Source organism: Limulus polyphemus, unplaced genomic scaffold, assembly GCF_000517525.1.
Source record: "Limulus polyphemus unplaced genomic scaffold, Limulus_polyphemus-2.1.2 Scaffold1328, whole genome shotgun sequence".
In the NCBI taxonomy this organism is placed as follows: domain Eukaryota; kingdom Metazoa; phylum Arthropoda; class Merostomata; order Xiphosura; family Limulidae; genus Limulus; species Limulus polyphemus.
In genome coordinates this window covers 65672-90876 of record NW_013666938.1, presented here as the reverse complement: position 1 = coordinate 90876, position 25205 = coordinate 65672, and the positions used below count along the sequence as shown (strand labels likewise).

Here is a 25205-nt window from a genome sequence, read left to right as displayed (position 1 = left end):
ACCTTAAAACTTCGGCCCATAAGAAACTTCTGCGGCCTATGACCATCAATTGAATAATAACATGAAACACTATGGAAGGACATTAAGAGCTGAGTTGAAGCATCTCTACTGCCACAAATTTTGCTACTATCTCTTCGTACAAAATCACCCTGACCATCGCACACTGTATACCATATATTAAGTATATGCATATTGAGTTCTAAAAGCTTGTACAAAACTTTTGGTGAGGTAATAATGAATACTGTAATAATATGTTATGTTATAAATCATTTGTTTGAAAGTAAGGATTTTTTTGTGTTATCTATCATAGCATCCACCCCCACATCTTTTTAAGTTCATAACTGGGATAAATGGGTACTCAATCTTGTAAATTAAATAGTGCACTTACATAACAGAACTCCCATTCAACCCATCAAAGTCATGCCTCCACCACAGCTGAATCATCAACACCAAACTAAATTTAGCTCTATGCAGTGTGGTTATTGTGAGCCTTTAATTTTTCTCTACCTTGTTTATAGAAGGACCTACACAAATCTCTAGAGATATGTGTATTCCACTTAAACTAAAGCACAATAAAATGCAAGCACATGTACCATGAGTCAGATTTAAACAAAAGAAAAATTATAATTTCCTTTATAGTATCAAAAAATTGTGTGATCCATAATCACCAAATTTCTTTACACATTTTTTTCTCTCCTTTTATAACTTGTGGATTACTGTGAATCCCAGATTAATTTCAATGTTTATAATTACATCATCATTATATGTTTGAAATCTTCAGGAACAAAGTTACTTTACTAGTCTAAGAAACTAATAAAGGGGTAAGTTTATAATTTAAAACTGTATGTATTTAAAAATCTTAAAGCATCTTGTTAAATTACACATGTTTTAAATTTCTATGTTGTAATTTCAATGGCTTTAATCATTTTATATATTTGATGAACTTTTAATGAAAAATATAGTAGTCAGAATTTTATTTTAGGGTTCAAGGTTTCAACTGATAGTCTTTTATTTGTTTTAAAACTTTATATGGCAAGTGAAATGGTTAGTAAAGCTTTATATGTGTGACTAGGTTTTTGTTAGGGTCTGTAATCTGCTTCTAGTTCTTTTCAGTTAGGTGTGCTTTTCTATTATTTAATTTAGTTTCCAGTGGAAAGCAAGAAGAATCAGTTGTTACTTCAGTGGAACAGAGCCAAAAATCAATTTGTATTGCTGTAACAGAAGAACAGAGACGAAAACCAAGGTTTTTTGGAACAGCAGCAGAAACAAAGCAAAAATCAAGCTTTATTGTTAGAGCACAAGATCATAGGCAGAAACAAGGGCCCATTTTTGAAGCAGCAGAACATAAACAGGTTGCTAATTCTTTTGTAGCAGTAGAAGAACAGAAACCAAAGTTCATTGTTGCAAAAGAAGAACCAAGACAGAAAGAAAGGTTTTCTGTTGCGCCAGAGGAACCGAAAAGAAAAAAAACTGGTACAAAGACTTGCCAATCAGTAGTTAATCAGACTGTGAAGAAGTCATTTAGAAATCATGTAGTGAGAAGAAAAGAAAAGAAAGCTGAAAATAAAAGTGAGCTGAATTCATTGATAAAACCTTCCAGTAATAAAGGTACATTAATAAAAAAAGAAAAGACCCAACAACAAGCTAGAATATGTGAACTTTCTAAAAGAAAAAGAAAACTTGTTGAATTTAAAGAGCCTGTGATTAGAATTGAGAGAAACTCTTTTGTTGTCCAAGACAGCAGAACACACAGCCAGGGATCAGCTTCTGAACATAAAATATCAGAAAGTACTTGCTTATTCAGCAAGGTCAATACAGAAAAGGAGAAAGAAGTAAAAGTTGAAAGAGATAAAGATATTAACACAAAGACTAAATTTGAAATAGTTGCTGCTAGACAAAATGACTCCAGTATTTCCACTGTAGTGGATGTTGCTAACAGTTTGCCCATTGTCTCATCACTTTCATGTAAATCATATCTGGCTGTGAAACCAAGCAGTGTTGCTGTAACTTGTTCAAAGGCTCAAACATTAGACAGTCTGGTCCAAGCAACAACTTTGGGGGTTAGTACTTCTTCTGTTGCAAATGTTATAGTGTCCAGTAACCATGGTAACTCAAATCAAGTACAGGTTGTTGCTACTCATTTCCATACCCCTGAGATGTCCAATTTAGAAGTGCAAAAAGTTTCTGATGAGGCTTGCACAGCTAACAGTTTCCCCAAACATGACACCAGCATTCCTATGATAAACAACAAAACTGAATCAGTGAATAGAGACTCTAACCAAGTAAAGGACACCATCAGTAACATACCTCACATTGACTACAACTACGTTCAACGTGTCATGCATCCAACTGGACTAGTTCACACAGCAATCTCTGCTACAGGAGCTTATACTCAACTTTCTAATGCCACTGAATCCATCCGAATGTCAGGTGCACGTTTACCACCTACTCAGCTTGGAACTTATGGTATGACTTCTCCACGTGTGTTTCCTACACATCCAGTATCTGGTTTAGCCAGCTCTGGCCATATGGACCAGCACACACTTCACTCTCAAGTGTACCGTCAGATGTTGCCACAACACACAATGCTTCCTCCACAGTATCGATCACCTGTGGGAGTGGACATGTTATGGACTCAGAAATATCCCCATTTGTCCTCATTGCCCAATTCCTGGGCCCTGGCACAGGCCCACTATCAAGAGGAACTACGTGTAATGGCCCATGAACGGGATAGGCAAACCAGGGTAGAGAGGTAAGGGGATTAATCTTTTAACAGTTTTTTCAACTATTAGTTCAAGTAGACTGTATTTCAAAAGAATGCAATAAATTGACAACCTGAGACTTTCCAGTATTGAAAATGTGATTTTGTAGCAGTGTAAGTGGTATACTGGATCTATGGGTATGCATTTATGTATAAAATGGTAATTTAACATTGTTTAAGCAATATTATGACTATGTTATATTTAGCAATATGAGAACAGTAGTTGAATTGTGTTTATAAACCTACATTATTGTAACAGTGCTATTTCTTTTGGATTATATGAGATATATATAAAAAGTATACAGCACTTGATTTTTTATTTGATTATGCATAATATGTATATGTAGGTAAATAAGGCAGGTACAAAAAGTAATTTTTTATTGTTTGTGTTTCTCTAATAAGATATAAGGTTACATCTCATCAAGTGAGTCCTCTGTCAGTTCTAAAAGTACATTCCCTTACAGTATTGTAACTGTCTTTTACACTTGATTACATGGGGTGTAAATAGAAAATTGAATGATCCTTGAGTGAAATGTATTGTATATGTGAATAAAAATAACTTCCTGCATATTTATGAACAAAGAAAAAACATTTCTATGATAAACAAATGCATATTCACCACCTTTTTTTTTAATGGGTGAACTAATTATCCTAACTTATTTCTAAAATACTATCTTTATTAAACTGCAGTGTATTATACTGCTTATTGCAGAACTCCTATTTTTGTATAGTATGTGAAAAAAAAACAATCCAACTCAGAGATAAGTTTCTGATAGTTTATAGAATTTCTGTTTGAGAAAGATAGTTTTCAACATCAGAGAAAGTTTGAGATTTTTATCATCTTTTACCCAATTAAAACATTTCTGTTGATAGAATTTGAACTTTTTATATTTGATGTTTGAAATTCAATAGGTGTGTATGTGTATACACACACACACATTCTTTGTTGGTGCATGTATGCCTAGAATATTTTTACAGTAAATCAATTGATGTTTTATCATATAAAAATCAAACTTATTACAGGCTTCATACTTTTTTAAACACAATTGTGACTGTACTTCTGTTTTTTGGTTACACCATAGTATACATTCCACCACTTTATGAAGCCTAGTCTTATTCTTTCAGTTTGTCCTTGTCCAGGGTTGCTGGTAAAAAGTGGATTTCCATGAAACCAGTATAACTCAGTGACTAGTGGTAAATCAATTGGTAGATTGGGCTTCACATTTATTTTTTAGTATTTTAAACAGCTTGTCTGGCTGAATAGTTCATAAGAATAAAGTAGTTGCATCAATACTGCATATTCTTAAAATTTCTTTATAAATGCAGGATTGCTGTGTGAGTAAAAATATAGTATTTGGTTTTAGTTACACACCAGAGGAGTTTTTAGTTCCTGCTACAGAACAGTATTTTGGAGAACGACATAAGGCCATATCACTTGTTATTAAACTAAAGTTGGGAAGTGTTATAAAACAAGTTAACTGCGGATGTTGTTTTTTTCCACATTCCTCTTAATCTGTCTGTTGGGTCTCAAAATAAGGCATGGGCAAAAAATATAATTTCAGATCTACCTTTTGTCTCACACAAGCCACTCACTGCCAAATAAGCTTTTCATTTATTACCAGAATTCATCAGTTGGGCTGGACAATGAGAGACAAAAGACACTATGAAATGGTTTTTGTATATGCAGTATAATACTTTAAAAATTATGTGGCTTCTGAAGTCACATAGGGGACTGTAATACACAACACTGTTAGTGCTTTGTTCATGTGCAGTTGTTTAGAATGGCGTGTTTCATAGTCGTTCTTTCATAAATTTATATTTCACCTCATTTAGAGTACTGTGTACAATTTTGGGCTCACTTCTTCAAGAAGAACATTGAATTGTTGGAGAAGGTTCAGAGAAGAGCCACTAGGATAATACCTGAGATAATGTCCTATGAGGAGAGACTAAAATCTCTAAACTTGTTTTCTCTGGAGGAGAAGGGTCAGAGGGGATTTGATTGAAGTGTTTTAAGATTATTAGATGTATTGATAATATAGATCTATCAAACTTTTTTGTGTTTACCAGTGAAGACAAGGAGACATAAATTAATTTTGGCAGTGTAGGAGTCATCTGCAGTTTGACAGTATTACTTTGCAAACAGGGCAGTTGTCTTTTGGAATGAGCTGCCTTTAAGGGTGGTGGAGGCAGAAAATTTAACTAAGTTTAAGAACAGATTGTATGAATACATGAGTACTAAGGGATGGTTATAGTTGGGAGCTGGAAGGGACATCCTTGATGGGCTAATAAGCTCCTTTTTGTCCCTATAAAATTTTGCCTTGGTGTTATGATTGAAAAATCACTTAAGTCATCTAAACAGTGTCTTGTAGCTAGCAATAGGGCTAATAGGAATATGGATTGTTTCACTGCACAGATCACTTTTACGATCTTTTTCTTCAACCACAGTATTTAATGTATTCCCATTTAAATTGTAACAATAATTTGAATTGTGAAACCTACATGCATCACTTTACATTTTGGATAGTTAAACATCATCTGCCATGTATTGGTCCAATGCATCAAATGATCTAAATCTCCCTGTAAGTCTGCAGCATCTTTGATACAGTCAGCCACCCCAAAAATCTTAATGTCATCTGCAAACTTCAACATTTTGTTAGTCATTCCAGAGTCAGTATCATTAATATAAATCACAAACAGCAGAGGACCCAGCACAGAGCCCTGAGGCACACCGCTTGTAACTGAGATCCAGTCAGATCGATCTCCATTTATTACTGCTCTCTGCTTTCTACTCGCCAGCCAATTTTCTATCCAATTTAATGACATTTCCCCCCACACCCACATATTTAATTTTTGTAACAAGTTTTTGTGGGTCACCTTATCAAATTCTTTTTGAAAATCAAAGGAAACCAAATCCACAGTATTTCCTTCATCAACTATTGAAGTAGCACCCTCAAAGAATGCCAGGATATTTGTTAAACAAGACTTTCCTTTAGTGAAACCATGCTGGCTCTTTGACACAATATCAAACTACTTTGAGTGACACTGCAATGCAATCATACTCTCCAAAACCTTTTCAACTACTGTTGTAAGACTAACTGGCCTATAATTGCCTGGACAATGTTTAACACCTCCTTTAAATATTGAAATAACAATAGCCAACTTCCAATCTTCTAATGCTCTTTACTTGAACAATTCCCCCCTCCCCCCCGATAGCTCAGCCCTGGAATATATATATTGTATTAACCACATTGTTTGGTCTTCCTGATTTTACTGTACAATGGTAGAATGATGATGAAGAAAATGTCTCGGGTAATATGCCAAGTTTAAATTCCATTACGTCCATAATCTGGACATCATATTACCGTTGTACGAAATTCGAGTGTTTATTATTAGTCATAGTATTTTGTGAATATAATTCTGCCTAATACTGTGCTTCAAACCGCCGTTTAGCAGTTAGTATTAGTGATTTCATTAGTTTTCAAATAGTTATCACACTCTTCCACTTTTTCCTTACTGAATTGAATACATAAAAAAACCAAAACTATCTATAGTTATATCGCTATGATTCGTCGCTGATATAGTCAAGTAGGTTTTTTGCAATGGCGAACATGGGAATTCTGGTTATACTACATTCTTAAACCAGTATCACGTTTTACAAAAAATATTGTTACGAAACTTGCCGAAGGACAAGCGAGAAATTATGAGCTATAACCTGCATTGTTAGAAACATGCTTAAAATATTCAGATACGAAATAATATATGTTTTAAATTTATTGTATATTATCGGTTACCCACACAGTTGTTTATTGACAACCACCTGGCTAATCTTTACGAGACAAGCGTAAATTGGACTAGGTGTGGACTAGTTTAGCGTGCCAGGCTGTGGAACAGAATGCCCACGGTTCAAGCCCCGCTAAGTATGCCACTGAACGCAGTCCTCTTTCAGCAATTAATTCCTGTATTCGTCTGAGAGTAGCAGTGTAAGTCGGTGGTACTTCTTACTGATTGTCTAAAATTTTGACCTCACCGTTTTGCCGAAGTGTCGCATAAGGTATATTTCGGGTCGAGAATACCATACCATACAAAACACAAAGTCCATTAAAATTTACCAATCGCGTGGGCTATTTATTAAACTTTTACACTGCAATATTTCTTATCCTTTTTTGCTCACTCATTGCATTGTATAGAATAGTCTATACTGTAAATTTCTAGTAGTTTTGAGAACTTTAATGTTCTGCAACTGGCCATTGAATATATACTTATGTAGTGTCTTACTCTTACATTAAGTTTCATCGAAACAACTGTACATTCATACTAACTGACCTGACGTGGCCTGGTGGTTAGGTCGCTTTACTCGCAAACTGCTAGTCGCGGGATCGAAAACCGCCACCAAACAAGCTTAACCTTTCAGCTGTGGGAGTGTTATTATGTTGGTAAAAAGTAACTCAAGAGTTGACGGTGATTGGTGTTGACTAGCTGTTGCTTCCCATCTAATCTCTCACTTCAAAAATAGGGATAGCATACATAGCGCTCGAGCATATTTGCGAGAAATTCAACAAAATTAATATACTTAACTATATCCATTTTGGTATAATTTTAAACGTAGTGCATTTGAGTTGAAGTCTAACTTATATTTTGATAATGTACACATCTTCACCTTTTTTACAATACTTGATAGAGTGAATGTCTTAAAATTGGATTTATAAAATGCTAAGCCATGTGCTATTTATCCCAATTTATCATGTATTAATCTAAATTAAACCTTATTTCTCTTATATAAAATTAAAGGGATCAGATATGCGTTGTGATAACGTTGAATGGATTAGCATAGTTTAAAAAGCCATAATGCTGAAAGGTTTCGAATCTCTAAAGGAATTAGACCGAAAATAAAAACATAGGCCAAACGTGTTGGAGATTCTTTCTGGCTTTTGTATTTTATATCCTCCTTCGTTCGGCGTTATTACCACTCTCCTACAGACTATCGTATCCCTGAATCATTTCATGTTATAACAAAAATATGTATATGTAATATAAGATTTAGAAAACAATTCTTATTCAAAAACTTTTACTGTTGTTAGTCAACAACGTTTAAAGATTAGTCCACAAGTAACTGCCCTACTTAAGCTAAAGTTGAAGCGATTTAATAACAAACCCTTATCATCGTATGACGTCATCTCGCCCGAAGTTGAAGGGTGGGACTCCGAGCACTCGAGTATGAGCAGTCTTTGTGCAAGATAGTCACGTGGGTCAGTGACCTGCTCTGCGGCTGTTGTCAGTGCCGTAAATGTACTTGTACGCAGCGAGAATGCGCGCCCTTCTCTTTGTCTGCAGATGATTGCGGAATTATAGCTTGTTCTGGGGCCGCACGATATTCTATGCAGTTAGACTCCAGTAGCGTATGTTTGTAAGATATAAAGCTCTTCTCAGTTTTGAGATATATTTCCCTTGAGATGACATTCTAAGCTTCTTCCGGTATTTCTTTTGCACCAATTTGCTGTAAACTTTTGTGCTTGTAAAAACCACTAAGTAATGTTACTCTGTACAGCGTACTGTAGTTTCACGGATAAGTACGAGTGATTTATTTGGATGGAATTGATCAAAATAGCGTAACTTGTAATTAAGTAATGTTTATTGAAGAGGAGCTTATATTATACTTAAATCAGGTATGTATACAACAAAATTCCAATCCAAACTAAAGACACACCCTCTAACTTGCTAACAGTAACAAGTTAATATTATAATTTGTTTGATTCTTGTTTTGTTATGATCGATAAAGCTAATGCAAAAAATGATTTAACGAAAAACATCCTTTTCTAACCCTAGATTCTAAATGTTGCGTTAAACTGCCATGTTTTCATTAGGTTTTATTTTGCATTATCAACTAGGTAATTTCCTTTAGATAAGTGAAGCTGACTTAGCCATGATGTTAGTAGTATTATGTTTTGATACAGCTAGTCAGTTGGTCGTCAGTTAAATTACCAGTTTGTGTTTTACATAACCAAACGCTTTGCTATATTAAGTTAAGGTCTCTGTAGCCGTGGTTTTACCATTATTTTATTATGTTTAAAGTGTCTTTGCTCATTTTCAGTATATTGTTAAATATCATTCAATAACACTAACAGTGTTCCAGCACCATATCTATCTCATCAGTGTGTATTCAGAATCTTTTACATTTATTAGTATTTCAATACTAAATTTCCATAATCAATAAATTCAGAGATAATAGTTTTTTTTCTTCTGATGTTTAAAAATAGTTTAACAAAATGTAGATCAAAACTGACCAGTATTTAAGCTCTGATAATTGTCAGAAAAAAGTGCCAGAACCACAGCATTTAAACACGAGGCTTGTGGGTCCTTTGAGGATGGAATTGTATGTGTGATCATTTAAATATTTATTTAGACTTCCCTTAAATTTGGGACACACTACATCTGAAAAGTAAAACAGTCAAGACTGAAGATGACTTCTACACTGCCAAAATGTATATCTCCTTGTTCTGTCATTTTCACCATTAAATATGAAAGAAAATGATGCATTGATACTAACAATTCCCTTTATAATCTTTAACATGTATCAGATCCCTTCTAACTCCTTTTTTTTTTCATGAGAAAACAGCTTCAGAGATCTTAACACCACCATTTATGATAATCCTTATATCCAAAGTATCATCTAGCCCTCCTTTGAACCCTTTCCAAGAAGTCAGTGCCCTTTTTGGGTAAGGAGCAATATTTCAATTGAGGCTGATGTTAGACAGTAACTACCTGTAAATATTTTGAAGCAGTATTCTTCTATGGTTCAAGAGCCTTGTCATTTTTTAAACTCCTAGTTTTTTTTTTAACAAGCTCAGAATTAAAGTAGTCATAAAACATAGGTAGAGTGAACGTTGTCATGTTCTTGTATAAGTGGTGTACTTATTTCTTTAAGCAAGGATAATCTTTTAGGTTAGAAAGTGTCATCTTTCAATATAAATTATACTTCACATAGGAACATTATAATTGTTTAAAAACAAATTAGTGTGTGTTTAGTGTATTCATATATCCAAGTACATACCTGTAATAGGAAGGAATTTTTATGAAACTGTTTAATAATGATTTACCACACCGGCTACTTCTTTTGTGTATTAATGCAGAGTTGTACATTAATTTCTTAAGCCACTAGCTCATTCATTCAGGCTAGTGACTATAACAGGTCACTAGCCAAGGGCTAGTCATACAGAAATTTCTTTCTAATAAACTTTTGTACACAAAACAGAAGATTTGTCCTTGTTATTTTATGTTTACTTTCAAAAATTAATTGGCAACTGTTGTTAAACCCAAGACTGTTATAATATCTGTGGAGTAATTAAAAAGTAAAGTTTCAAGAAATTTCCAAGTACTAAACAAAACATAACAGTAAACCTTTATAAGTTTCAATCCTTTGGTACATTTAGTATACGTTATATAACTGTAGACTACCATAATTACAACTAAAAATTAAAACAAAGTTCTTACCATTTTGACAGAGGAAAGTAAAATTAAAAATTTAAATTCTAATTGAATTTAATAATGTTTAAATCCTTAACTATTGTAACTAATTACTAAACAATATTCGATCAGTTTAATAAATAAATATTGTAAGTATAATGTACATATGTCCCAAGATGTTTTGGATTGGTGTGGGATTGTGAATGTAGGAAAGAAGAAACTGAACAGTGTGTGGATGTCAATACTTAGATAAAGAAAATTTTCCAACTATCTTTAATACTGAACTCTGCAATGCAGTTGTAAGGGATAATTAATTTGTAAAACAGTAAACATCAAAAAGCTATTTCTTGAGCACAAACAAAAATATTTGTTAATTTTTACAATGCTTTTAGGGAGAAACTTAATATAATTACATTCATTAGTAGTTTGCAAACTTTGTTATAGTTGTTATACTTTTTTTTTAGTTTATAGAAAAATAGTAAAAAAAAAGTTTCTGTATAATTAGTATACTTCAAACAAGAACAGTCTCCTACGAAAAAAGGCCATTTTGCAATATAGATTGAGAGATGGTACTTTTTAAATCTGCGATTCATCACTGTGTTAATTTTGTGTCTGACAGTTAGTGTGTTCAGTTAGGATTTCAAATTAAATCATAGGAAGAATAATAGGTTACTTGATTCTTTGGAATTTTCACTTTTGTGAACCATACTTAAAACTTTGAATTGTTTCTTTAGAAGAAAAGAGATGTGAAGATTTTCCTGTATGGAATAATCATCATGGACTTGCAATTTAAAAAAAAAATCAGTTTTTTACTGCTTCTGGAATTTGTATTACCTAATAACATTTGTGTGTCATTTGATAGCTTCTTTTCAGTTAAAAATGAGCCAAATCAGAAAGAATGACAAGATGTTAGGATGGGCTTGATGTATAAATTACATAAAGGATGAAATTCCAATGTGGGAGATCATTAGCTATACAAGAACATTATTCATAACAAAGAGATATGGATGAATGACATTAAGTAGAGAATTTAACTTTGATAATGTATGGAGATGGAATAAAAAGGAGACAGTAGAGAAGACATAGGAAATAAGTGGGTGCTATAAATAGATAAAATACATCAAATTATATGTGGAATTTAGGTATAGGAAGATTGAAATAAAAGGTATGAAGAATGTTTGGGGATATATTTTAGAAGTAATAAAGATGGCCAAAAAATGCTTAATAGAGATGAAAAGAGGAATTGAAGATAATTGGAAGAATGAATGGGGAGGAGAAGAGTATTGGAAAGTGTTTGAAGTACAGAAATAATGAAAATGGCTAAAGATCAAGTATCTATGAGCTAGACAGAAAAAAGGTAAAAGAAATAATAAAGATAAAAAATAGAACAACTACTCAGGAGAATTGAAGCACAGTTGAACAATCTACTTGTTGTATGTATTAAAAAAAGAAAGAAATTGGAGATATGTAATACTTGAGGAAAGAAATAATTATGAATTTCTTAGTTTTTCATTAATCATTATTTTCCAAATTCAACAATTTGTAAAGGAAGAAGAAGAAAAGAATCAAACATAGGAATAAATAAATAGTAAGAAAATTAGATAATGGTATTGAAGTAGATGGAATATTTATATTAAAAAATGATATTCTAGAAAAGTTTGTACTGACTTGCTAAAGAAATAATTTTTTAAGGGAAAAAATATTCATGTAAAATTTCAAACTTGCTTTTTATCACAAATGTTAGTCATATTAGTTTCTAATGCTTTGCTAGCTTTAAACCAAAACTTTTAAAAGTCTTACAGTGCAAATATAAGTGGAATTTGAGAAAAAGTTTTGTCTGTTATGTCCAGCTCAACTGAATAGTTCTGGAATTAAATGAAAGGTCTCTTAGACAGTTACATGTGGGAGATAAAAGATATGAAATGCCATTTTTATGCAAGTGATTTCAAATTTAAAGTGGACTTATGAAGAGGAAAATATGGAAGAAAGCATCTGCAGTGTATATGAATTTGAATACTAGTGTTAGGTATATTGGTTTCTAATGCTTCACTGGCTGTCTGCTTTTAAAGCGTAACATTTTGTATTCTTTTAAAATTTTTCTTTTTGTATGTGTGCGTGTGTGCAATAATGGTACAGGAAAATTTTATTATTAGTTGTTGACCTTGTAGGTAAACATAAGTCACTGGACAACAGTCATTAACATTGAGGTGTGGCTGAATGTTGTTAACCCATTCACTGCAACTGGAATGTATATTTTCCTATGCTCCCATCCCTCTTACACTGTGACTGGGACAAATGTATCCCATTGTCGATGCTATTTACACCTTCCCCTGTTGGGTCCACGTTCATCATTGTGATTATCATCATAAGATGGAGAGCTAGCATCCTCCTGTTTCATTAGCTCTTCATCATCAAGCATATTTACATTGTAATTAGGGTTACTACTCTAGTGATGCAGGCACGGTCTGCACACAGTTATTGTATATACCGCTTAGGTATATTGTTGGTTAATGAAGGGCTTAGTGGAAAACATTGATGGAAACATCAGGTGGGATGCTAATGAATACTTTCCAACTCAGTTTGCTCCCATATCTCATGAGCAGCAATTTTGAATGAGAATGGGAAACGTCTCAGTTGCAGTGTGAGGTAGGTGCACTGGGAAATATACATTCCAGCTTTAGTGAAAGGGTTAAGTGGTTTTAGTTTGTAACTTGACTGAAAAGAGGATTATCTTTGTGTGTGTGTGTGACTGTTTCATTGACATACATGTAAAATGAGATGTTCTCTGTTTTTAATTTGTAATATTCTGAGAATTGAAAGTTAGATTTTTTTTATCATAATATTTTAGGCCACAAGATTTTCCGAATAAGACAGTTATCTGAAATGGTGAAAAATGATTATTTTGTAAACTTGATATTGAAAATATGATTTTTTCTTTTGTCTCTAAATTTATCCTTTGTATAATTAAAGCATTTTATATCATGTTATAGAAATCTGTCATGTCTCTCATTCAAAGACAAATTTAATACAGCTGAGTACTATTCAGATATAATGTATTTAAATCTTTTTTTTTTAATGATGGTACCCTCAAGTCTTTGTATTACATTTTTTGATATTTTTAGTTTATGCTGCACTTAAACTTTTTGTGATTTATCTCAACAGCATTAATGAATATCACTGTTGTTTAAAGTTTACATTATCCTAATAACAAATCAATTTGTTATGATTGTATTTTTTGTATTATCCTATCTAATAGTAAATACTTTAAGGTCTGGAAAGGCAGGGTTATGTACTTGCTGAATCTTTGATTTTAAAAGTTAGATATTCTAATTAAAATTTGATTTAATTTTGTTTTTACCAATATTTTGTATCAGTACAAACCTCATTATTTCTGTTACCTTGAATTGTTAACCATTTCTATGTCACTTGGAAACTTATCAGAGAGAAGATGAGGAATTAGTTATGACACATAAGCTCTTAGATACTTCTAATTCAGAAATAATTAGCTGCCTTTGCAGCTACATTGTATGTTCCATCACATTTTCAATATGGAATGTATCAAAGAGAGAGAGAGATTCCATGGAAGTTGAAATTTGCTTCATAAACAACAAGTACATGAACACCAGATATCAGATTACAAGTTTTCCTGTTACACTGCTTGACCTACATCACAGTTTTGAATGCAGAACATAATGTATAATGTGCAAGTACAGGTGCCTTACATCTTTGATATTATCAGAATTATGCCTTAAGAAATGTTGAATCTACAATGGGATTCCTTCATATTTTGGCATATCTGCTTAATAATGAAATGGCATCGAATTCATATTTGATACCATTAGTTATAATTGACCATGTTTTATTGTGGTATGCTATAATGCATGATTTTGGTGTTGATGCATATGAAACAAGGCGTAACATTATACCGATTTGCTATGTAGTATGAATTTCTGGATGATTATGGTAAGTTTATGTAATATTTGCTAAGTGTAAAACAATGGAGTAAACTATTTTAGAGCTGGTTTACATGTACTTATTAATTGGTCTTTAGTGAACAACGAGAAGAGCAGTACAGGTTAGAACGAATGAAGATAGAGAGAGAAAAATCAGAAAAAGGAAGACGAGAACACCAAGAAAAAAGACAGCAAGAAAAAGAGAGACGTGTTCAAGAGAAACAGGAAAAAGAATACCAGGAGAGAGAGAGATTAAAAAGAGTGTATGTAGATAGAGAGAGACAAGAAGAAGACCACGAGCGAGAACGAGCAGCAAGAGAAGTACAGCAACATTTTGAAGAATCCCTGAGATTAGCAAATCAAAAGGTATATAGTTTAAAATTTTAAATCTTTCATTGGTGTTATCAATATAATATTAATATAAAGGGGTAAATGCTCATTGAACTTCAAAAAAATAATTACTTTCAGTGTAACTTTACATATGGCTTCAAAATATTGGTTAGTCAGTTATAAATTTTGTTTAAATAGACAAACTCATTAGAGAAATTTATTACTTGATTGTTCATTTTTCAGAAACACACAGGATGGAGCCCAATTGTTAACCTTCCACTGACTAAATCACCAGTTGTAGACAGAGATAGTCCTGGTATTGTGAGACCAGATCAAGGGTTATTTAAGCTAAAGAGAGAGAAAATAAAAGAACAGATGGATACAGAAGTTAAAGAAAAGTATGTTTACTTAATTAGGATGAGAGAGATGTAGTTTTTGAGTGTTTTTTATACTGTAATTGAAATGCAAGTGTGTTCTTTCAGAACAATTTTTACAGCATTATTCTTAAATGAAATTGAATTATTATGTACTTCTGTTTGCTTAAATAGTGTTTAAATTATACTCAGAAATATTTCTAATGAACTATAAAACATAACTGATACAGCTGTATTACATAACTAAACTGTTAAATAAATGACTAATTTAACTGACTAAAACATTGTTCAATTGTCGTACATTAATGAAAGCATAATATTTTATTTATGCATCGAGGCCAACACTTTGGTACCTACATTATATAATTTTTATCCAGGAAATTACAAAATTTACCTCGTATCTAATTTAACTGTTTACTTTTAATGTTTATTTAAGGAAGTATAAACTAAAAGTTTTAATCATAATGTTTACATCGAACTGTTTAAAATATTGCATTCAGCTGCTAATAATTAATTAAGAATCCATAAGTTCTTTCATCTATTTCCCAAAGATTCAAAACAAGTTCATGGCATCCCCTGAAACGTCAGTTTTCTGAAACATTTTTATTTTGTGTGGTGTATCTTTTCAGGCATGGAACAATGGGAACACAGATTCGACAAGAGTCAGATTGTTGGCTAGTACCCATGCAACATCAAAACCATGCAGTAGAACAACATATTCAGTATAACAAAAAACACTCCTTCATATACCCTCAGGTAAGACTACAGCTAACAGTTCCTAAACAATTAAAGAAATTAACATCTAAAGGCATGAGTTCTTCTAATTAAGTGGAGTTTGCTAAAGTTTTAAATGAGACCCGTTTATATAACTTGTATGTTAAAATTGAAACCAAATAGTTTTAATTGAACTTGTTTTATTTGTAGACACATACACAGCCATAATATTAGTTTAATTTTTTTTAATCTATCATGATATCATTCCAGAAGGGGGGGGGGTTTACATAATTTGATACTGCACATTTTATTATTCCAGTATAAAAAGAGAATGTTTTTAAGTTTTACATATGAAACTTCTGCCACTAAATGTTCTGCCCTTGACAGCAACAAGCAAGCAGTTCCAGGTTGAACCAAGAGTGCTACTCTCCAAAACAGAACAGACCTAGTCCTGGTCCAGCTCAATCCAAAACAGAACCTAGTTTCAGTCTCTATGGATACCAACCTTTTCAGCATATGTACATCACCCCTGCCCAGTTAAAAGCCAGGGAAGAAAGCAAAAACCTAATGTGTGTATTAAAATTATTATTTGATTAGTTAGGTTGATGTGGATTTTATTTAATGACTTAAGTTATTTATATCGCTTTTATTTCAAATAATATAAAAATTTCTCAGAAAAATTAAATCTGGATTTAAAAAAAATGAACCTGTTGTTTTCTAGGCTAATTGAAGCAATATAAAATCAATGCTATTGGAAGTTAAATGCACTACTGAAATATAATAAGAATATTATCCCAGTATGTAGATTTAAATTAGTGCTGTGATTTAATGTTATGATTTTCTCCTGCTCAACTTTCACCTTATAATTCTTGCAAATAAGGCTATTTCAAAAGTGCTTATATACGTAATATACATTGTTATTAGAAAATATTTATTATATTTCCGACCAGTAGGTAACATTTTTAGGTAAACAGAATTTTCCACATACCTAGCTTATGAAGTATGAAAATATTGAAAAGAAAGTTGCAATAATTGTTGTACAATAACATATGACAGACTGATTTAGTACAGTTTCAGTAATAATAGTTAATAAAATAGTTGTAGAAGATGAGATTAATACTGTATTTTATCATTTCACAGTGCTCCCTTACAACCTGTTGGTACATCATCTGAAGTTCTAGCGGAAAAAGATTATACTGTAGTAGGAGGTCCAAGTCGCACAGGTACACCTAGTAGTAGCCGAAGTAATTCCTCTGAAATTCGGCCACTTGCTCTCTCTCCGAAACAGTCATTAAAGTTAGTACAAGAGTGTTCAAGTTCTCCTCAGATGCTGGTTGGTGGGGATGGAGTTTTTAAGCCATATGATTATTCTGCTTCAAGTCCTGCTCCTGCTCACCAAAATACCCCTTCCCCTAAAAGGGTGGTAACCTCACAATACTCCCTTCCCCTTCAAGATCAACCACAAAATCTAGTGAAACAAGAATATCAAAAACATCAGCTAAAGCATGGAGCTCCAACTCCTCAATCCTCAACCCCACCTGAGACATTCTCAGGGGGTTATTCGATTAGCCATCTTTCGGCTAAAGGGAATATATCATTATCACCTACAACATTCTCAAACAGCCTAATTCAGGCAGGTTTGGTGCCAAATCCAATCTATACATCTACTGTGGGCTCAGTCTCCACCACTACAGCAACTCAGGCAATTGTTGATGGGGTCCCAAGTTCGGTTCTAGTCCATCCTTACATGCATCAAACCTCTAGCATTTCTAAACTTCCTGATACATCACTGAGTAAGACCAATAGTGTGTTAAATCTGGAATCACATTCTCAAGTATCTTCATGCTCTAGTGAGACACGACCTGTTGATCGAACATCATCAACATCGCCTTTAACCAAAAAATCGTCCATTCCAAGTGTAATGGCTAGGCAGTCTCCCTCTCCAATGCTCTTGTCAAGCACAAAACTACAAACTGTACCTGTATATAACCTCCCTGTAACTAGTCCAACTAATGAGCCAATCCCACCTGTTTCCAACACATCTCTTGCTCAAATACAACCATTGAACTTACACAGTACTTCTGTACTTGCTTCTACCAAACGCGGGTTAGCAAAAGAAGACATTTATTCAAAACGACAAAGAAAAAAGGAAGACTTAGTTTCTCAACCTAATATTCAGAATGTGATGATTGAAGAGATCACTTCAGCCAGCAAGGTGTCAACAGTACCTACATTTGTTACTTGTACCACAGTTGTGACACAGCAAAGTTCAAGTTTCATGGATTCATTTTGTTCCTTTGTAAGTTCATCCCAGCTTTCAACCCAGGATTCTTATCACCGTTACAGCAAACATGCTAAAGTCAGGCATAAGAGCAAAGCTATAGTGGCTAACTCAAAAGACATCTCAGAAATTCCCTCATCAATCGGTAGTGCTAGTACAGGACAAGGTCAAACTTTGGATTCAGACACAGAAATTAGAATTACCCCTAGTCCAGCACTGAGCACCTACACTAACTACAGTTCCAGCAGTGGAAGCTCTAATACAAATCATACCAAGTTGAAAAAAGCCTGGTTGCAGAGACACTCTGAAAATGAAGACAAAACAAATGTTGAAAATGCTGAGTCTTTAGTGAAAAACCCTGGGGTTGCTGTTGTGAAAGTAGAAGACATAGACTTGAATGCCCCTCTAGTTTCTACTGCTTCCTCAGCCCATTCTACAGTCAATTCTAAGTCATCTGAGAAAAACTCTTCCAACAAAGAGCTTAAGAATAAAACTAAAAACAACTCTGCAACTCGGGAGGAAGATTCTACTAGCTCTGCCTCAGAAACTGAAAGAGAAATTAAAAGGGGCAAAACCTCACGAAAACGAATCTCCAAAACACAAGAAAAAGGGAGTAGTCATAAGAAAATAAAACAGAGAGAAAATAGCATTGAGAGAAATCCTGAAGATGGTGATACAAAGATTCAAAAAGAAGAGTCCAACCAAATAATTACTGAAAATGTGAAAGGGCCAACAAAACAAGGAAGGAGAGGAAGAAGACCTAAAGCAAGAGGAAATGATTCTGATACTCCCCATAAAAAGAAAGCTCGTAAGTACTGCTACTGTTTTTAAAATCTAAATAATTATTCATATTACAAAATGAAAAACATATCAGGAAATAATGTCTCTTTTTGTTTTTAACTTTGAATTAAAAATTTGTTTCTTTCTCATTTGTATTTGAAGTTTACTTGTCCGTAGAATAATCTCATTGTATAAATAATCTTAAATCAAGTAATATAGAAAGAAGTATTTGGTACCTAATTTGGCTTATTAGATATGTGTGAACATTTGAGGTAATGTAAATTATTTATTACTCCATAGTCAAACCTTTTGAAACACCATCAATAGCTCGACTTAAAAGAACAGGAGAGCCATTTTTACAGAATGGTCCATGTTGTGAAGTAGCCCCCAAGTTGTCGAAGTGTAGAGAATGTCGAATGACTCCTCACCAAAGAAATAAGAAAATGCCAAACATCTTCTGCAGGTTCTACGCTTTCAGAAAGTACGTCAGTGTAACCAAAATAGGTTTATACATTGCTTTTAAAAAGTATATGCTCAGAATGTAAAATACTTATTAAATGTTCACTTTGACAGAATATTTAATATTAACTTCCTAGTCTGAGTAAAGCAACTTACTTAGATCAAAACTGTCACTCATAAGTACTTTTGTTAAAGTACACCAGTTTAAAAGTTATGATAGTGGTAATTTTTAGTATATTTTTAATTTAAGAAAACAATCCAAGTTAATTTTTTATCATGTTGGATATAAATTATAGAATAAACTAAGAGAAAATGTTATTTGGGTTGAATTCACAAAGCCACTGACCCATCTTTTCCATACTATGTCTAATATTTCTTTAATTATGTTTATATATACTCACATGAATAGCTCTCATGTGCAAGTTGAAAATAGTTTCAAATTGAAAATCACAGGACTAGCTAATTATAATTACCACATGACTACCGCTATATGTAATTATGTTATAGGGAAGGAACTAACTTTATACTTGAAAAACACCATATTTCTATATTGTTCACCACGTAAGCTTCATTTTAAACACCATGCTTTATATGGTTATGGAAAAGTGGGTATTTTTTCCATCATTTTAGTTGAACTCTTAAAAGTATTCCCATGTCTTCTGCATTTTTTGAGAAAAACAACAACAAACCAGTATAGGTGCTGAGTAGGGTGCCACTGAAAAATCAAGTCTATTTTCAAGTTATCATCTCCCGACTTTATTCATTTGCCTGTGAAACTAAATAACTGCAATTTTAAAGACAATCTCCCAATATTTATTGGTTGCTCTATGAAGTTAAAAATGTATAACAATGCATACAACACAACAGGATCAATATTAATGTCTCTCTTTGAAAACTTATTGGACAATGGTGGACTTTTATGGGTTTGGATATTCCTGACTATGGTTCACCACCACTTGAAAGAACTGCCTTTATTCTTCCTAGTTGCTGAGGGTCTTGTTTAATAACTTAATTAGTGTGATGCCATGTTTGGCTGCAGCAATCACAATCACCAGTTTCTCAAATTGACCTCGAGCCTTAGTGAAGTCATTGATTTTTCCACATGATGAGAGTTTTGTTAAGAAAATTCTGAGAAATACCCAGAGCAACAAAGAACTTCTTGGTGTTAATTGATACAAAGTTTGATAGTTGTTTTTCTAGCATTTTTATGAAGTTGGATATTCTGGAGAGAATTGTTTTGTCATTGTTCCAGGGCTATCATCATCACCAGTTTCATATCTACAGGAACCTTGGTATCAAAAAGCACAAGCCCAATAAGCATTTCATTCAAGTACTGCAGATAGCTTGAGAAAATCTTGATTGTTGCCATGACAACAGGTTTGTTTGTTTCGTTTTGTGAAACAAGCTGCTTTAACAATTCTAAAACATTCCATGGGGCTGATGCAGGACACTGACAGGTATACCATATCTTCAGGTGCAGTTGGATCACAAAGATATTAAATTCTGGAGCAAAAGAGGTTTGGAGGTCTTTGGCGATGGTTTTCTAATGCTGTTGCAATGCTTTTCTGATTATTCTTTGTTACAAACAGTTTTCAGGGGATTGTGTCCTAAGGATTGAGCAGTGGCTACCAGGATATATGTGGCGTTTCTATTATTGATTTTTTGGTCGATACAGTGCAGAAGGCAGTCTGGGACTGATGATTTTGGTAGGTTTGGTGTATCTTAGAATTTTGTGAGGCAGTTGAGTTGCATAAAAGGCATCCTCATCATCGGCACTGATGACTTCACTTTCTACACTGCTGCTGCCACTCAGCTGCATTTTTATTGATCTCCATCATTGATCATACAACATTTTACATCTTTCTGGACTTGCAATGTAGATACTTCTGTTGGCACCTGTATTCTTGCTTGGCCAACTTCTGTTTACTGGATCCTTGCTTTTTTTTTTTTCTCCCTCTGAAAGAGTAGAAACTACCTGTCCTTGGCCATTTCTGTAATTATCAAAGCATAAGCATGTGCCTCCTTGAACAGGGCATCAAGGGTGTTATTAAGAGCATCCTATTTCCCTGTTGTGTGTCTATTGTTGATGCATTCTTCTAGAGGCTTTGCAACTTGGAGTGTAGGTCTTTGATCTTGTTAATTATTTGGTATTCTTGTCTTGTAGGGATTCTTGCTTTATTCCAAAAATGGATGACTTCCCTCTTCAATGGAAGTTTGCAAATGTGTATGGTATCCCACATACCCACCCACCAACCATACACCATGCTTTTTCTTCATCACATATCAGCTAGTACTTGCCCTTTTTACCTGAAAAGGAAAAAAACCTTTGTCATTGACATAAACTTGTATGTTTTATTTACATAATTTTTATATACTTTGTATACGTAATTTGATGGAAATGATTCAGTGATACTAGTTATATGGCATCTTGGACTTGATGTACATAATATGAAAAAGGGGGATACTGAGTAACCTCTAAATATTAATAGATTAGAATGAGATTTTCAGCAGTTGAGTTTTATACCAAAAATAAGAAACTCGGAGAGTGAAATCTCAGATAACTGAAACTTGAATTTTCCACTTTCGTTTGAGTGGCACTCTAGTAATGAACTTGCAATAAAAAAACCATTGGCATACTAAAATGTATGCTACATAAATTAATTTGTAAAGATAATGAACATGTATATAGTGAAATTTGCTCGAAAGGTTTCTGAGTGAGTGGATTCTCTGGGTTTGCAAATAATAAATTTGAACAGAGCAGTATCCAGTGTTTTAAATTTTTAACCATGAATGAATTCCAGTATGAAAAATGAACAGTACTAAATAATGCTTCTTATACACAACTTACACATAAGCCCTCATATTGAAAACTAACTTTATATATTGAACATGTATTTGCAGGTTCCATTATAGAAATTAACACTAGAAACAAATGCTCTATGTACAAATAGTCTTGGGCCAGACAATGTATTCAAGATTCCTTGGTTTGGGTCCTATTACTGCACTTTGGGGTCATGGAGTGCAGTGTAAGAGTGATGGTCAAATTCCATTATTTGACTTGAGTAGCCCATAAGTTAGCAGCAGGTAGTATTGACTAGCTGTCTTCCCTCTAGTCTATAACTTCAAAATTAGGGACAGCTAGCACTATTCTTGAGTAGCTTTGCACAAAGTTGAACAAAGAGTTTCCTGCAAGGACAATAAAATACTAAAAAACTAATGCTTCTTATATGAGGCATGTCAAAATAGGTTTCTGCATGGAAAATTAGCTCTAGAAGCTAATGCTTCTTGTTAAAAGTAATGTTCTACGTTTCTCTTACAAATAGGCTTCGTTATGGAAAGAATGGGGCAATTCTCAGTGCAGGATTTTCTGAGCCTTCTGATGCTTCAGAAGAAGATTGTAGATTATGGATGCCAACTACTGATTCCCCTCCTGATGACTTGGATTTAGATACAGCCAAGTTCTTGCTGACCCACGTAGGTGACCAGTTCTGTGACTTGGTGAACCAGGAAAGAGAAGCTAAGAGTATTCATATGTCAGAAAGTAAGCTATATTAAGTTTATTTAGTTACAAAAGCAACACTAAACAAACAAACTGCTGATTGTTTTTGTTATATTAAGACTGGAGAGACATGATACTTGTATATACATTACTGATCCATCCATGTAAGTTGGGATATAGGCACTTGCACAAGTATTTCTTTTGATGATAGGATAATTTATTATCTATAAATAAAATTTCACTTATCCAAAATAAATTTACAGCATAGCAGTATTATTACTTAAAGTACACAAATGAAAAAGGAATAAGGAAACCTTAAAAAAATCTTTACTATGACCTAGATATTTAAAAACTAACAAATGTTTTAACACAAATGGAAGTTTGATAGAATGGCTCTAGAAGTGTACAAAAGTAAAAATAACTTAACAGGTAGGGTTCGAATTTTAAAAATGCCCAATAATTTTAATTTTTGATAGCTCAGGCTACAATGTATAAAGCACTTGCATAACCACATTTAATCAAAATTTGTCTAGCAATATACAAATTTGGTAAATTTCTAAACTTCTATAAAGCCTTTCCACTATTCTCTGCCAACTGTTTCAGGGCATAGTTTAAACATTATAAATGGTCTTTTCGGTTGCTTCAGAATACTATTTTGCTTAATTGTATTCCTCACTTTTCTACTGGCCAACAGCAAAATGGAATTCACAAGGTTTCCTTCAATAAATAAGACAAACTCTTAGGGATCTGCAGATATTTAAAAAAATCAGTGCAAGTTTGACACACAGTTGAATACATTTGAATCTATGTTAATGATATGGAAGTATTACTATACTATTCTGAATTTTCTCTGTTGTAGACAAGATAATAACTTGGAAGCAAGTAGTGCAGGGAGTTCGGGAAATGTGTGATGTATGTGAAACAACCCTCTTCAACATTCACTGGGTTTGTCACAAGTGTGGCTTTGTTGTTTGCATAGACTGTTATAAGGCAAGGAAGTATGGCACAGTAAAAGGTTAGTGAGCTTAAACCACTCATGGTTGTAAATATTACTTTTTACTTTATTTTATTTTTTTGTCAGAGGTTTTTATTATTTGTTATAGAGACTTACAAAGCAAGAAAAGATAGCAAAAGGTTAGTAAATTTAAGGTAATTTTTGTTGTAATTATTTATTTTCTGTATAACTACCCCTAGCAAGTCCAGGAAAAATTAAGTAAATCAGTTACAAGTTTACTACCTTTTTAAATATTTTTCACATACACACATTGTATACAGCCATGTAGTGAGGTGGGACTCAGCTGATAGTAATACTCACTATTCATTAAATTAGTTTGAGTAAGTTTGATGTGGGGATCAACTTTTGACTTTGAAAGTATCTAATACAATTTTTATAAAAACTATGAAAAATAATCTAAATGTCGTACTTTGATAATGAGATTTAATGAATATTATGTGGTTTGTTGCTAATATTTTATAAGGTAGCTTATGAATTTCCAGACAAAATTTTAAATAAAGAGGATATCTTTATTGTAACATATAGTCCTTTGTTGTCACTCATGGGTTCTTAGAATTACTATGTTGTTTTTCTCCCATTCATGCTGTGGTTGCTTGGCTAAAGACAATAAGACTAGCTTGCTGGTTTGCCAGTTCTTGTGAATGATAGTAATAATCTAAAGGAGGTAATTGTAACAATAATAAAAATATACATGCTTCTGGTCATTTAGGGAAACAGTCCATCACAGGTATGAAGTATTCATTTCCACTATTATTTTGAGGAACAAATATATAGCAGCAAGTGTCTTTCAAGTAGTGCTTTAACACAGTTTTCTTGTAGTGGACCATTTTGCTCACAGTATAGATCAAAGGATTTGCACCTATTCTCTACAGCTCCCTTTCACTTAACTCTTTCAGCATGAGCTCTGTCCCTGGGACCGACCTCGTAACCATTTTGTGCTTGTTATAGTTTTCACGTTATAACTTTTAAATTAGTAAGTGAATGTTAATGAAATTTGGCAAATTATCAGTAATCATTACAATGCTTTCATACGCAAAATATAATTTTTTTTTTATTATTATTAAGTCTTAAGTTTTGTAAAGCAATGTTTTTCTCATGTCTTTTTTTTCTTTTTGCATGTTGCCTATCTATCATGCAAAATAATATTTATTTTGAAATTAGAAATACTTTTATGCATCAGAAAATTTTGAAATTTCACATGCAAAATCTTTATAATGGTCCAATAATTAATCTCTGTACAGGCTTGGTAGATTTGACTGATTTCGCAACCACCATAAAAAAATTAGGAAATAAATATAAATAATGCCCCTTTCATTCTAGAATGAACACAAATTATAACAAGAAAACCTAAATGTTTAGACTAAATAGCTTAAATCTCATAACATTATACATTTATATATATTTATTATTTTTATTATATTGACCTTTCAGCCTTGCCTGATTAACAATACAGAAATTACAATGACTGAACTCTCATGCACTCATGTTACCGTATCAAATAACATAAAACTGACCTTTGGTGTGTACAAGGTAACTTGTCTTGGCTGTGTTTTAACAGACTAGTATTTTATAAAATAC

The 25205-nt window shown here is 33.1% G+C and overlaps 1 protein-coding gene across 4 annotated transcripts in view; it reads left to right on the top strand.

The window, feature by feature from the left end:
• The window catches only part of LOC106463117 (lysine-specific demethylase 3A-like), a 91615-nt gene that overhangs the window by 54228 nt on the left and 12182 nt on the right, over window positions 1-25205 (top strand). For 2 of the 4 annotated variants that reach the window (XM_022390534.1, XM_013923089.2), the window contains 9 exons: window positions 1144-2752; window positions 14274-14541; window positions 14749-14903; window positions 15509-15635; window positions 15981-16162; window positions 16734-18682; window positions 18955-19135; window positions 22437-22654; window positions 23472-23627. In XM_022390534.1, coding sequence (XP_022246242.1) covers window positions 2157-2752; window positions 14274-14541; window positions 14749-14903; window positions 15509-15635; window positions 15981-16162; window positions 16734-18682; window positions 18955-19135; window positions 22437-22654; window positions 23472-23627 — 3832 coding nt within the window. In that variant the 5' untranslated portion in view covers window positions 1144-2156. Of the gene's footprint in view, window positions 1-1143; window positions 2753-8045; window positions 8425-14273; window positions 14542-14748; window positions 14904-15508; window positions 15636-15980; window positions 16163-16733; window positions 18683-18954; window positions 19136-22436; window positions 22655-23471; window positions 23628-25205 lie in introns of those variants that run through there. The other 2 variants (XM_022390536.1, XM_022390535.1) reach the window with 2 other exon arrangements.